Below are 15,517 nucleotides of genomic sequence, written 5' to 3' on the forward strand. Positions count from 1 at the left end.
CGCCGCGTCGAGTCAGAAACGTAGACTTTATCTGGGATTGGTTATCCGATGCCAATTATTGGATTTTAAGAACAGCAGGTGACCCAGTAGGAGTCCTTGTAATTAGATATTTTATTTTTCAAATTCAGAAGTGGTCATGTTATAGTATTATACGTGCCATAGCATCACAAGTAAGAGAGTGTATTCTCATCTTTCACTTTTTTACAAAAGCAGCAGGGTGTCACAGTAACAATCACAGAGCTCTACCTTCAGGCAAAAGATCGGGGTTTTAATTTCCCGGCCAAACTTATTTTTTTCTTTCAAATAGAAAACCACCAGAAGCAGGGATGTTCCACAGCAGCCTCACAAACGCATTGATGAATTCCTGTCCATCTATTGCCGAACACAAAGCAGTGAAACTAAAACCTCTGAAAATTAAGCAAATTGCTAATCTGTAAATTGGTTTTGAGGCTTTTCCAGCGGGCATTAAAAGCTAAAAGCTGCCTCGTCAGCGGCAAAGCTCCTCGATTGTCGGGCCGGTTTAAAGGCCAGCGTCAGATAATGTGAGGCATTGATCGGGCTGCTTTTTGGAAGAGGCGGCGGCTGTTGACAGATTTAAAGATTTATAAAAACTCTCGGTCGGTTTCAATTAGCTGAGAAACTCCTGAGGCTTTAGAAAACTTGTGATGTTCAGCTGCAGTCAGAATGAGCGCAAGCTGTAATTTAATCACGTTGAGATAAGAGAACTGATTCGTTTTCGCCGTGTCAGCTTCACAGATATAACAAATTCAACATGTTTATCTTTGACATCATCTTCTTCGCAAGATTTCGTAATAACATCGCAATCGATCGTCGTCTTCGTACCTTCCTCCCGTCTCCAGGTGGTGTATTTTGTTTGCCCCGTGCGGAGCTCCCACACTCAGAGCGTGCACGTGTTGAACCCCACCAGCCAGCGCTGCAGCGTCAGACCCGTCATCGAGGGCGACCATTGGAGCACCGCGCTCTTCGTGACCCTCGATCCCAACCAGAACAAGACTCTGGAGGTCACCTACCGACCTCTGACCATGACGGCCGACGGAAAGAAACACCTGGTAGAGGAGCAATTAAACACAAACAGTTTATTTATTTGTTGAATTCTGGTATTTTATTTAATCTCCGACGGCACCGTCTTCTTCTTCTTCCTCAGGGTTCGATCTTCCTCTACTTCCCCGACGGAGCCGGCACGCTGTACTCCCTGCAGGGAACCGCCGATCCTCCCAAGGTGGAGGACACCATCGTGCACGAGCTGCCTGCCAAAACTCAGCACTCACAGCTGCTCCCCGTGCACAACTGGCTCTCCAGACCACAGCGGTAAAACTCCCCGTCTCTTAAACCGCATGCGACCCTCCAAGTGGACGTTTTATGATTCTTTAACCTGTAGAAACTTGATGTTGGACAGTTAAAGCCAAGTGGAAGCAAGTTTTAAAAACAAAACGTTGACATGTGACATCTGTTTACCAACTGCAGGCATCATTACGTTTCATATGACATGATTAACTTTTAGAAGACAGTTGCCGAGTTACACGTCTAACAGTCATGGTGCATCATCAGCGTTCATTCGGGTTTTACCTTTCTGTCCTTGTGGTGAATTAAAGTCCAGCATTCACTCTCTTCTAGCTCAGTTTTAGTCTCAACCAGCTGCTGAGGAAAATATATCTGTAGCTGCTAAATGCGGCACTAAAATCGTCAACATTTGTGACAAATTTGAAGAAATTCCCTCCAGACCATCCTGTAATATCGCATTCACAAGCATGGGCCGACGGGATTGGACAGTGACCTTGACCTTTGATCTTTGACCGCTGACCACCAAAATCGACATCGTCGTTACCAAGTGAATGTTTTTGTGAAGTTTAAAGAAATTCCCTCAACGTGTCCTTGAGATATCGCGTCTCACGAGAACGGGACAGACAGACGAGAGGCGTTCCTGACATATCACGTTCACGTGAATGTGTAAAATTGGGGTCACGTTGATCTTGACCTTTGACCTTTCCCCCCCCCCCAAAAAAAAAATCGTTCATCAAGTGAATTTTTTCGCCAGTTTTGAAGAAATTCCCTCGAGGTCTCGTATAGTTCCTGGTTCCAGATGAACGTCTTTGTGTCCTCAGGTTCTGTGTGCTGATAGAAACTTTAAAGCCCGACAAACCGGACGCCACCATGTCCCTCGGCGGTCTGAAGTACATTGATGTCCCCGCGCTGTCCACGAGGGACTACAAGATGTCTTTCTTTACGTACAGAGAGGGACAGTACAACACCAAGGTGTGATCACACACACACACACACACACACACACACACACACACACACACACACACACACACACACACACACACACACACACACACACACACACACGTTTCCGAGCCGTCCTCTCACATCAACCTCCTTTCCTCAGGTGACGTTTCGTAACGAGGCGACAGGTGAGTACTCGTTCTACCTCGTCAGCTTCTCGGTCACGTCTTCGGTAGTCCTGTCCACCGTGGAGCTGCTGACCGCCGTGCGCCGGATGACCTCGGCCACCGTGGAGGTGGAGAACCCTTTGAGCATGGCTACCAACCTGTCCATCGAGTGTAAATGTCCGGAAATCAGCACTCCGGCTCAGCACATCGTGCCGGGACAGTCCAAGGTGGGAAACTGCACCCGTCTCCTGTCACGCTTTAGAAAAACAGCCGCGTCGGACACTGACTGTCTGGATCGTCTCCGCAGGGCGTTCTGAGCTTCGAGTACCGGCCTCTGCGAGCCGGCGAGTCCACGGCCCAGCTGATTCTGTCCAGTACCGAACTGGGCTCCTTCCGCTACGAGCTGCTGCTCAGAGCTCTGCCGGCGCCGCCCGAGAAAACCGTCCACTTCAGCGTGACGCTGGGCAGCAGCCAGTCCGTCCTGGTCCAGTTCACCAACTACTCCCGCTTCAAAACCGACTACACCTGCAAGGTGAGAACACATCCGGTCTTTCTCTTCCGCTTCTCCTCTGACGGGATGAAATGTCTCAGAAAACATTAAAATATATCAACATGTCCTGGACTTTTTCATTTTCATTTTAACGTCCAAACTGTGAACGTTTATTTGGTGATCGCCCGCCTTCATTACAAAAGTATAGAAATCATTTTCACCATCTTTTAATCTCTTCTTCATAAATGCATCTGAATAGATAGAAATGTTTCACGTACTTGTCAACACAAAAACAAACTTGAATAAGCTTGCGGTTTCTTCGTCCTTCAGTCTTCTGATTAAGTGACATGTTAACTTTTACATCCATCAAAACACAGTTCAGCTCTGCACTGAAAATCACTGCTCACGAGCAGCTTCTGCGTTTGTATGGAATATTTCAGGAGCCGTTTATTCCCATCGATTTTCCACAGATGGCAACGGAGCAGCCGACTTACTCGAGAGTGAGACTGTTGGAAATAATAATAACCCAATAATTTTAAGTGGTTCATGACATTTGATTTTGGTATTTTTAGGCTGTTTTCAGTCATAAAAAAATTGAACTGCAAAATTTTCCGAGAGAAAGTGTAATAAAATAACAAAAAACAGGACGCCACAAAAAAACAAAAACATGAACGAGTAACCGCAGTGATTTTTTTTTTTTTCTCCTTCCAGACTGACTGCCCGGACTTCATCGTGGACAAGAGCGTCAGCGCCTCTCCAGGCTCCCAGATGGGGTCAGAGGTCAGCATGGAGGTTTGTTTCGAGCCCCACGGGCTCGGGGAGGCGAGAGGGCAGCTCAGCTTGTCCTCGACAGCCGGTGGCGAATACGTCTTCCCTTTACACGGCGTCTGCCTCCCGCCCAAAGCTCAGGGCCCGTTCAGTATCAGGACCGGCATCAGCATCAGCATCCCCTTCAAGAACGCCTTCTTGCAGACCACCGCTTTCTCTTTCCAGGTAACGACGGCAAAACGAACGACCGCTGACACACCTCTAAAGGAAAGCAGGAATATCCCTGAGCCGTATTTCTGCCCCCCAGGTCGACAACCCCTGCTTCACCGTGAAAGGCGCCGACAACATCGCCTCCAAAAAGAGCCAGAACATCACGGTTTCTTTCGAGGCTCCTGCGGGAGGCTCTCCGGGGCCGTGGTTCAGCAAGCTGACCGTCTGCAGCCGGCGATCCGATGGCCACAGCAAGCCCTGCTCCTGGGTCTACTACCTGAAGGGCTACCGGCCCAAGTCATCTTAAAGACACACACACACGCACGCACGCACACACACACACACACACACACACACACACACACACACACACACACACACACACACAGATGCCAAAGTAAACACATGCAGGCATCCGTTTGAAATAATTTTAAAGCAGAGTTGTACTTTTTATTACTGTTTCTACTTCTGTTATTTGTCATTATTTATATGAAGCCTGAAGTCAAATAGCAATGCCAAAAATAAAAAGTGTATTTCTGTGGTTTAGGCGATTAGTTGTCACCAAAGTGTTCGTGAAAATATTTGTTGATAATTAACTGAATAAATCCTGCAGAGGAAACCCGGCCAGCGCCCGTCACTGCACGCTCATTTCCACACGGGGGCAATCATGTCAAGTGATGCGGCCGACTCCAGAGCTCCAGGTGCATTAATTCAACCTGCCTGTTGGTCCATCTCGCGCACACACACACACACACACACACACACACACACACACACACACACACACACACACACACACACACACACACACACACACACACACACACACACACACACACACACACACACACACACACACACACACACACACACACACACACACACACACACACACACACACACACACACACACACACACACACACACACACACACACACACACACACACACACGCGCACACACACACACACACACACACACACACACACACACACACACACATGTCTGTGTGTTAAAAGTGTCAGCTGTTCCTGCAGGAGTTCGTCAGTCCAAAACCGCCCCGCGTGTGCCGTCCGACTCGGGGCACGGTGCAGGGAAAGGACTAGTTATCTCTCAGAAAGGGCAGAGCTGGGGGAGCCGCTCATTACCAAAGGTTAGATCAGTCACCACACACACACACACAAGTAAACCTCTAATGAGGAGCTGGAGTAACAGTTCATGACAACTTCTCTTTACTCCACGAGCAAAAGAAGGAAAAATCCTCTGATCCTCCCGTTGGGACGCAGCGAGCCACACAAGACCAACTCCTGCTGCATCAGGGCTGTTTGAAAGAAGAGGAAATATGCAGCTTTGTCTTTGTTCAGATCAGATGTTAAGAAAGCAAAGTGGATGTTAACCGTTCTCTTTACAGCTCGGCTCGTTTCTGGACAATAAGCCTGCGGTGATGCTGATTTATTCCAGAGAGTTTAAAGAGGGTTTATTACAACATGGATGGATGTTACCTGAGTGCTCCCAACACCCCCCCACCTCCCTATCCCAATGAATTCTGTGTTTGTACATACATACAATACAATGCATTGTACTCCATAATATATATATACTTATAAAGAATAAGTCAGTAGAAGTCTCCAAACCTTCTAAATATCAGTCCCCATCAGCATATATCTCCTTTACATAGATAGATATTGGTGGGGTGGGGGGGTTGTAGGATATGTAGGGTGGGTGGGTGTGTTTTGGGGTGGGTGCTGTGATGTAAGAGGGTGGGGGCGTCCTCTCTCTCCCCCTTAGAGCGCAGCATGAGCGCTCCGCAGCAAAAGGATGTGTGAGCAGGCAGCGCGCTACTGTAGGGACGGAGTCCACAAACTGCTGAACAAAGAACAAGCCAAACTCCGAGCCCAGGAAAGCCGCGAGCAGCCGAAACCCGTAGCCGGTCTGGACAGCGAGTCCGCGACGGCAGCGCAGTCCGGAAACAGCGGCGCTCAGCCCGGCGGAATTGACGGGCTCGTCCGCTGGATCGTCACCAAAATGAGCGACAACAAGAACATCTCCAGCCGGGAGTACGCCTCCAGCAAGGAGGAGGTGGCCGTGGCTCAGGAGCAGTTCTTCGCCCCGGAGCCGCGGAGAGGCATCTCCGTTATACTGGATGTGAGTATGGGAGAGGCAGCGGGCAGCCCCGGGAGCGGTGCAGTGCGCACTTACGCACAGAGACTGATCTCACAGATGGGCTTGTAGCTCGTGCATGGCAGAGTAGGCAAGATTTACCTGGTTAACGGAATGGTTTGGTAATGCACGTGAGGTTCCGGGATTGAACCGGGGACCATCCGGTGCCTGGATACACACTCAGCTCGTCCTGCACGTCCATCTCTTGATCTTTGTTGGGTCATCCAAAAATGTAGTGCACTTTTATTGCATTATATTGACTAATGTTTCTTAAGCTTGACTCAGTTTTTGCACTTCTTCTCTTTATCCATTAAACAGACCTCATAAATGCAGCTTCACTTTAAGCCTGCATGTTATTTCTGTCAGTCCAAATAAAGCCTGACGCACAGCTGCTGCACCAAACCTACTTTAATTATTATTAAGAATATCTTACAACTATATTATTACTGATCTCTGCGTCACAGCTATAACCGAACCTCCGTCCCAGTGGAAGATGTTTGTTTCATCACCATCTGCTCTGAAAGTGGCACTCGGGCGGCTCGGTGCTGATTTGGGTCAGCTCATCGATACTATTAGGTGACTTCAGCTCGCGGCTCCTCTCCCTGTTTCCCCCCTGGAGATCCGCTGATGCTGCTTTTAATGGCTGATAATGAAAATTTAAAAAAACAACAGGAGAAAGTAGCTCAGCTTCTGGCAGACCCCGACCACGACCCAAATACACTCATAGTGCCATAAAGAAGAATAACATACAAGTAATTATCATGTAGACCAGAGGGCCGATGTATCCCAGTACCCTAGTAAACTAATTCTGTGTGTGTGTGTGTGTGTGTGTGTGTGTGTGTGTGTGTGTGTGTGTGTGTGTGTGTGTGTGTGTGTGTGTGTGTGTGTGTATTTGTGTATTTGTGTATTTGTGCTGAAATAGTTTGCAGATTATTTTTCTCATCTTTTTTTTTTTTTTTTTTGTATTTGTATTTGAATAATTCTCTTGTTGGAAGTTTGTGCTCGTGTCCTTTGTGTTGCATCCTTGACCTGACGCCCTGAACATGACAGCTCTCATATACTGACACGGGCCGGCTGGAAAAAACACAAGCCGTGCCTTCTGACATCAGCTCTTCTTTTTTTTTGTTGTCCGGCTTGAACTTTGAAATGTTAATCGTTTCGCCATTTTTCCAATATTTATTGAGTCCAGCCTTATTACTGCTTGTGTGTGTGCTGGCGCCTGCAGGCAGCGTTTCCCTCATTAGACCCTCGGCCTGCTGGTTTTCCCTCCTCGCCTGCGCCTCCTTCATTTCAACCCCGATGCTCCTTTTCTCTCTGAACTCCTCTGTCCTCTCCTCTCCTTCCCTTTTCTCCTCTCCTCATCTCCTCCATCTCCTTCCTGTCCTCCCCCTCTCTTTCTCTCTCCTCTCTCTCCTCAGACACATTCATTCTTAATAAGGTTAGATGGAAGCAGCTCTCCCCTCCCTTCCCCACCTCCCCCCCTCCTCTCTCCCTCCCCTCCCTTCCCCACTTTCCTCCCTGCGTCTCTGCCTTCAGCTTTTATTTTGTTGACTCTCTTCCTCTCACTCTGCGTTTTCTGTTACAACTCTTTACAAACGAACCCTCTGCCCCCCCCCCCTTGCTCCCCCTCCCTTTCTCCCCCCTCGTCTGCATCCAGCAGCTACAGAGCCGGCTCTTTTTTCCTGCGGAGCCGAGTGCACCCCAGGGTGCAGCTGGAAAGCAGAACAATGCAGAGCAGCTTGTCATTTTGGAGCGTCGCTCGTCTCAGCTGTTAATGATTTTCACTTTGACTGCAGTCTGCACCTGAATGCACCACTTATTTATAGTTGTAGGAGCCATAAACCTGTCGTGGAAGAGTCTCCAGATCAGTTCGGGTGTAGTCGCAACCCAGTGTCACGGCAAAGCGTGAAATAGGCACGCCGGTCCACCACAGCAAAAAAACGTGGATAAGACAAGATTTGGCCTGTCTAGGCGTGACAGTTACACGCTTTGAAAGGCATGTACATGTAATGTGATCTGAGTCCCCAACAGAGGCAACAAAGGACTTTTTTGGGCATTATTAGGAGGCAGGAGCTGCTGCTTGGTGGTATTAGTCATAGATTGCCATGCGGGACGAAAAGGTTCAAACCCAGGAGGTGATAGCGGTTTTATTGAGTTGTAGCGGGGCTACTTCACGTTTTTCTATAGTGGACCAGCGTGTCTATTTCACGTATTGCTGTTTTATTTTGTATTTCATTCAATTACTAACATGTATCTCAAAGAAATGTATAAAAATCGCAAATTTGAGGACCCGGAAACAGAGATTGGCCTGCATTAAACCAAAGCAATTAATATTCATCAAAATTGTGGTTGATTCATTGTCTGTCGATTAGCAACATAATTAATTCAATGTCAATTTTTAAAATTCAAACAGTAAAATACTTTTTTTTTTTACATTCACGTTAAGTCTAAAGTGAAAACATTTAAAAACTCTGCTGCAGTTCTGTTTTTAAATCTGATGTCAAGAATTCACTTGACAGATCTTCACCTCTCGTCAGTACAAAGTCGAACGTCTTTATTTTCAGCTTCACTCACTCAGCCGCTGCAGGTGTCAATGAAAGGTTGTTCATTTTGTAAAAAAAAAGACCCATCCCTACAACATAATCGTAGTTTTCCACGAAAATATGCCTAAAAAACACTCATTAAGTTGTTAGCAGTTGGCTTTGTTAGTTAGCATCTCCCTGTTCCTTCTCTCTCGTCTCCTCCTCCGTCTTCCACCTCGTCATCGTGCCGCTCGCTGGCAGGAACACTTCATATCACACTCTGAAACACTGATGAAAGAAGCAGACGTGACATTTTCGGCTCCGTCGGGAGAGAGAGGCTTTCACTGAAGTTGTGAATTAGCTCATTGTGGCACACACACACACACACACACACACACACACACACACACACACACACACACACACACACACACACACACACACACACACACACACACACACACACACACACACACACAGCAAGTCCTCATCAATCAGTTGTAGATCACTGACTTTGTTCTGTGACATTAATAAACTTTTTCAGTCCTAACAAGCTGTAACACACATCGCTGCACTTTATCTGGTGGAGACACACTTTCACTCCCTGTGTGTGTGTGTGTGTGTGTGTGTGTGTGTGTGTGTGTGTGTGTGTGTGTGTGTGTGTGTGTGTGTGTGTGTGTGTGTGTGTGTCCTGCAGCAGTTAAAGCTAAAAGTCACTGAATGGTCGACTGATCATTTCTATTACCAGTTATTCACCTTCTGGATTCTGGATTCTGTTTTTATTCTCCAACGTTAGTCGACCTCTTCTATTTAAAACCCAAACCAGCATGTGTGACCTTTGAACTCTGGGTCTCCTCACGCCACAACTTCTGCTGGAGTTTTGACTTCTGTTAAAACCGAGCTAGGAAGTTCTTTTTCTCGTCATAATTGGGCCAAAATTCCATAACAACCTCTTGAATGACTCGACTTCTGCACCTTCTCTTGGCTCCGTGTTCAGGTTTTAGGAAATCTAGCCGGCCAGTCAAGGATTATTTCATAAAGAGGACGTTCCTTTTGGTAAATGCGGATGTGCGTGCACGTCCCTCCAGATCTTAAAACATGTCTTGATGGTGGAAAAAAAAGCGTCCGTTCCAGTCCCGGCAACAACTACAACACGGAAACAAAACTAAGACACTGGAAAGCAAACCAAAAAGAAAAAAGGACGGCAGACTTATCAAAAAGCAGAGTCTGTCTCAATGAATGCAGTCAGGGTGTACTGGGCGACCCGGCAGGACCGGACCCCTCTCATGTACACCCTGAATGACAGGCACACAGACACATCCAGGGCAGGTGAAAACTTGATAGATTTGTTTTGACGGCCACAACCGGGAGATGTCCCGGTATCCCCGACGACCAGCACACCATGTAATACAAAACATGTCAAGACTGGTAGAGCTTTCAGAGATGGAGAAAACGTTGCGATTTAAAACATGAGCATACAGTATTCTTGTGCTAGTCCAGTGGGAGGAGTTTAGTAAAGAGAGCAAAAGGTTGAAAAGCTGCTGGAGGAGAGCGTATTTTTCAAATTCTTGCTTTTTTCCCCCCTTTTCCAAAAAGTGCCTGCTAGAGCGTTCATCCATAACTTAAGGACCAAACTCAAACATTGATGGACAATCTTCTATCTTCTGAGGAATTTGTGACAGTTTCTACTTCTAGAAAAGATGCACATCCGGCACTAAACATGAAAACAGGGCTCGCAGTGGTTCCACCAACGCACACATGAATACAGTTCAGAATTTAGGTGGATTGAAATTAATTAATGGATAATACAACATTATATTTCATTGTTTTCAACATTTCTTAACTGACAAAAAATCTTTACTTGGTTGTCTTTTAATTGTTGATTGAGTCTTTTAAAAGCCTGATAACAATATATTGGCTGATATACATGTCACAAACATTTTTCAATGAAAATTCCTTATTATCAATCAAATATATATAGATATATATATATATTTTTCATCTCGAGATAATATCACATCTTTTAATCTCTGAATAATATTAAAACACCTGAAATCTTTCATTTTAAATTTAAAAAAAAATGACAAACTACCAAGTACAAATATCTGCTCAGGTGTTCCTCAGGGTTCGATACTCGGTCCTGTTCTCTTTTCCACATATTGGTTCCCATTCAGCTCTGCAGTGTAGAAGTCTGATGTCTTGTTACGCCGATGATGCACTGATGTACCTGCTAACAGAAACCTCACCAGTCTGCTGCAATACCTGCTGAAAAACTGCTGAATGACTTGAAAGGATTTGTTTCATCAACACGACGAGTTTATTGCGTCTATTATATAACTTTTGTAAATATGAATTCATCACAAAAGAGAAACTTTCCCAAACGGCAGCTTTTCTTCAAACTGAAGATTTCCCGTCTTCCTGTTTCTACCTCGCTGCAGATACCTTCACGCACACTAACTAGTCTGTCTTTGCTTTGTGTTCGCAGATATTCAGAAGAGCTGACAAAGACGGTGAGTGAAACTGTTCACGATCTTAATTAGTCTCCAAAGACACGGAGGAGAAAACACAAATCGGAAAATGTTCGATTTGTGTAACGAATGGGTGCATTGCAGATATTTATTGTATGATGTTACATACAGGATGATTTCACTTGATTTGTGTTGGCGTTCAGAGGAATTCACCGTTTCACACATGCACATATGCAGTATTCATATACAGAGACGGACCAACTCCATCCAGGACGTTAAGTTTTAATCACGTTCTGTCTGTTATACGGTAATTAAGAAGATACTCAAAACCACATTTCACTGAAAGCAACTTTAAAACCTGATTTAGTCTTTATTTGTTCCGTTAAAACAGACAGTTTGGTGTTTTTCTGTACAGATTCGGTTGAGCTTCTACTTCTGTGTTATCTGCGTCTGCAGTTTTGCTTCCAGGGCGGCAAAACTTTGCAACCAACCTGCTCCTGAATTATTTGGGTTTCCATACAGATGTGAGATGTGCTGCGTGTGAAGCCTTGTTTGTAGAAAGCGGTAAACTCGGGCTGTCTGCTGCTGCTGTATTTTTAGCATGTTGGGACATTGAAGTGTTTTCAGAGGGGAAAGTTTATGTTGCTGTGTAGCTGCGCCAGCGAGCAGTTTGTTTATACCCTCTGGCATCACAAGTACTGCTATTTTCTCTTTGCTCTTCATCGCGGGCTCCTCTCTCTCTTCCTGCTCTAACCATCCTCCTCCTCCTCTTCGCCTTTTTTTATCTCATCTCTGTGACTCTGTGACAAAAAACAAAAAAATAATTTAACTAATGAGGAAACGGCATAAAAAGATTTGCTTTCATAGCAGCCAGATGGTCAATTGTGTGTGTGTGTGTGTGTGTGTGTGTGTGTGTGTGTGTGTGTGTGTGTGTGTGTGTGTGTGTGTGTGTGTGTGTGTGTGCGCGCACTGAGGATTTCTCCAAAGCTTATTGCCGCCTCTCTATCGTCCCGACATCGATCTGTCCAGCGGAGACGTCCACCGTGATGGTTTGTTCGTCCGTGTGATGCTGCTGAAATTAAAAGACCGCCGAACATAATACATTTATTTTTTTCCAGAAGATTTAACCGTCATCATCGCCGTGTAACCGCCTCGTCTCACCCCGGTGGAGGAGGTGGTGTGTGTGTGTGTGTGGGGGGGGGGGATAGAAATGATTGTTGCGTTTACAACAGACTTGTGGCATCAGCTGTCTCACCACCTAATTACAAACCGCTCTGACTGAATTTTACGTTTTCGTTTCACGCCGTCTTTAAAGAGGCCGAGAAAAGAGTCAAGCGAGGAGCAAAGATTGTCGGTTGTTATCACGGAGGAAAACGTTATTTGACGTCAGGAACTGGAGGGAAAAGAACCAGCGAGCAAGAAGAAGAAGAAGAAGAAGAAGAAGAAGAAGAAGAAGAAGAAGCATCTATTTTTAGCCTCCTCTCTCCTGGGAGAAGACCGGGGAACTGTTTTAATGAGTGAGAGGAGGAAGAGGGAGATGCTAACGGGAGGAAGAGGAGAGCATTGTTTAAAAGAGAATGGAGGGAGGGGGAGGTGGGGCAGGAGTGACAGAAGGAGAGGCAGGAGGTGGTAAGAGTCTGAGCGGGAGGAGGAAGAGGAGCGGGAGGAGGAAGAGGAGCGTCGTACATGTGACAGCGGGGCAGTAATCACGCTTTAATAGGCCGAAGTTCAGTTTTTACATTCAGAGGGCAGACTTCAGGGCCGGAGCTGCTGAGACAGCAAGTTGGGAAGAGTGTGTGTGTGTGTGTGTGTGTGTGTGTGTGTGTGTGTGTGTGTGTGTGTGTGTGTGTGTGTGTGTGTGTGTGTGTGTGTGTGTGTGGTATTACTGCTAATACAAGTAGCATACATCTGTGAGCACCTTTTTATGTGTAATATAAACACGAGCGCGTCAGTCGGCCTGTGTGTGCTCTGATGTGTGTGTGTGTGTGTGTGTGTGTGTGTGTGTGTGTGTGTGTGTGTGTGTGTGTGTGTGTGTGTGTGTGTGTGTGTGTGTGTGTGTGTGTGTGTGTGTGTGTGACACACACTTTGTCGTGCAGCTGGTGGAGTGTTTCAGCAGTCATTGAGTCTCTGAAACTGTTGCATCATTTGACAGCACTTCGTCGCCTGTTTTCAGTCGCAGCAGCTCCTCTGACGTTCAGCGGCCCGTCGAGCTGCTGCAGTTTGAGACGTTATGAAATCATTAACTTTTTTACGGAGTATTTTTCTGTAATAACAAACTGAACGGAATCAAACTGTATTTTTGCATTTCGATTACACTCGGAAAATTCAACTCGTAAGTTAATTAAACTCTGGAAAGTCTGGAAAGAAAAATGAAATCTGATTCCAGTGAGATTTCTACAGATGCGTCTCAGATCGGATCTCGAGCGACACGGGATGATGACATCATTTTCAGAGAGTGAGAGTTAGCAGAGCTAACAGAGGACGGAGATTTTAACGTTACGGAGGACAACGGCAACAACAGTCAGCGGACAGACGCTCAAATAAGTTGTCTGCTGTAACTTTGCTGGCGTCACCAGCGTAGCTGCTCGTGCGTCGTTACCGCGGCAACCGATGCACCAACTGTGATGCGATCACAAACGAGTTTGGAGTTTTTGAACTTTTCCAGTTTTTTTGTGTTGTCGTAAATAACCACATTTTACAAACTGGTTTCCGAAAATTTGGGGCAATTTTGCCTCTCTCCCCCCCCAGAAAAATAAAAAAAATATATATATATAGAATATGAAACACTTTCTTCATTTAATAAACTAATAAATGAGGCAGTTTCAGCTGTGGAGTTGTAAATAAATTTCCGCCCGTGTGTCCCTGCTGTGGAGTCGATCCAGCAGTGATCTGATCCTTCTTTAATGTGACTAATTAAACGTTTCCCACGGCGACGTCCGTCGCTGCTGACAACAACAGCAACAACAACAACAACCCTTCTTTTGTTCAGCGGGCACATTTTGTTGGCATTTGACAAACCTTTCCAAAATAATCACCCCTCTTGATTGTGTTGCGCGTAATGAAGCAGGGAATTATGGGAAAACACAATGAGGTGCAAAAAAAAAAGGCGTTGTTGTTTTGTCCCAGTGTGAATAGCATGAAAGTAAATATTAAAGTCAGTGACGGCTTGATTCCAGTTAGTTTCCTGAGTCTTAACAAATTCTTTCCTGGAACTCAGAAAAGAAAATGCAGATTAATTAATGCTCAAACAGATGTCAGATTGTTAAACCGCTGCAGAAGAATAATCCTCAATAAGATGTGATTAAATGAGAACAATTAAAAAACCTCAAACAATGAAAATCCATGTAGAAAGCGCAATAAAAAAAATATGACATTTATGTTTGTTTTCAGGAGCTAACAGTCTCCTCATTTCATGTTTTATCTGCTGCTCTTTTTTCCCCTTTGATATCTCAGCTTTTATTTCCAGTGTTTAATATAAATTTCCAGCGGGTTTTTTTTTTTCTAGTTGCCAAATAGAAAAAGGAGTTTCAGTTTCTTTTCTTTCTCAGGAAGTTATACATTTTTCAGCTCCGATTTGTTTTAAAGGCAGAATATAAGGTTAAGTAGGGGACAAATACTACGACTACTTCTAATGATGATGATAATAAACTTTCTTTGTATATAAGATAAATTACATGCAATACTTCAAATACAAACCGACATAAAGGAACATAAAAACATTAAATTAACCCTTAAAAACTAAATTTAAAAAAGAGAGACAGATCAAATTTAACAGAAGACAACACTTTAATAAAATATTGAAAACACCTGTGCAGGTGAACCATGGGAACATCACCTGTTAAAAAACCTTCTCGTAGACGAGTAGCTCCAAGCGGAGGAATGAGGAGCATCTGAGCTCTCATCAGCAGCTTTTTTTAAATTTTTTTAATTTGATAAACTTCCTCGCCTCGTGCCTCATCAGACATCTGCTAATTATCGTCCCGGCGTTTGACATGAAGACAGAAAGCAGACGGAGTTTAAGGAGGCTTGTTTATCATGTCAAGACAGAATTACAATCTCAGAGCGAGCAGGAGGCGGACAAACACCAACTAAACACACTTCCTCGTTGGGTTTTTTGGGAGCCGAGCGTCCATCAGCTGAGCTCGTCACTTCCTCCTATGGGATCACCTGACAGATCACCTGACGGATCACCTGTGGGATCACCTGACAGATCACCTGACGAATCACCTGTGGGATCACCTGTGGGATCACCTGACAGATCACCTGACGGATCACCTGACGAATCACCTGACGAATCACCTGTGGGATCACCTGTGGGATCACCTGTGGGATCACCTGACAGATCACCTGACGGATCACCTGACAGATCACCTGTGGGATCACCTGACGGATCACCTGACGGATCACCTGACGAAGCGCCTCTGGCTCTCGGTGTCTGTATCTCCAAGGAGCAGTTTATTAGGAGCTTTCTGTGTATTATTGAAG

The 15,517-nt window shown here is 45.4% G+C and overlaps 2 protein-coding genes across 4 annotated transcripts in view; both read left to right on the top strand.

The window, feature by feature from the left end:
• The window catches only part of hydin (HYDIN axonemal central pair apparatus protein), a 64,501-nt gene extending 59,995 nt beyond the window's left edge, over positions 1 to 4,506 (top strand). Inside the window, exons 89-95 of the mRNA XM_069724824.1 lie at positions 861 to 1,070; positions 1,166 to 1,329; positions 2,124 to 2,274; positions 2,411 to 2,641; positions 2,722 to 2,946; positions 3,616 to 3,897; positions 3,980 to 4,506. Coding sequence (XP_069580925.1) covers positions 861 to 1,070; positions 1,166 to 1,329; positions 2,124 to 2,274; positions 2,411 to 2,641; positions 2,722 to 2,946; positions 3,616 to 3,897; positions 3,980 to 4,189 — 1,473 coding nt within the window. The 3' untranslated portion in view covers positions 4,190 to 4,506. The remainder of the gene's footprint in view (positions 1 to 860; positions 1,071 to 1,165; positions 1,330 to 2,123; positions 2,275 to 2,410; positions 2,642 to 2,721; positions 2,947 to 3,615; positions 3,898 to 3,979) is intronic.
• Positions 4,507 to 5,679: 1,173 nt separating this feature from the next.
• necab2 (N-terminal EF-hand calcium binding protein 2) overlaps positions 5,680 to 15,517 on the top strand; it is a 97,374-nt gene continuing 87,536 nt past the window's right edge. For all 3 annotated transcript variants that reach the window (XM_069724825.1, XM_069724826.1, XM_069724827.1), the window contains exons 1-2: positions 5,680 to 6,027; positions 11,050 to 11,074. In XM_069724825.1, coding sequence (XP_069580926.1) covers positions 5,701 to 6,027; positions 11,050 to 11,074 — 352 coding nt within the window. In that variant the 5' untranslated portion in view covers positions 5,680 to 5,700. The remainder of the gene's footprint in view (positions 6,028 to 11,049; positions 11,075 to 15,517) is intronic.

This window comes from Brachyistius frenatus, unplaced genomic scaffold (assembly GCF_029030835.1).
Source record: "Brachyistius frenatus isolate BFR_SWC_R1_liver_20210118 unplaced genomic scaffold, ASM2903083v1 Contig_397, whole genome shotgun sequence".
Taxonomy (NCBI): Eukaryota; Metazoa; Chordata; class Actinopteri; family Embiotocidae; genus Brachyistius; species Brachyistius frenatus.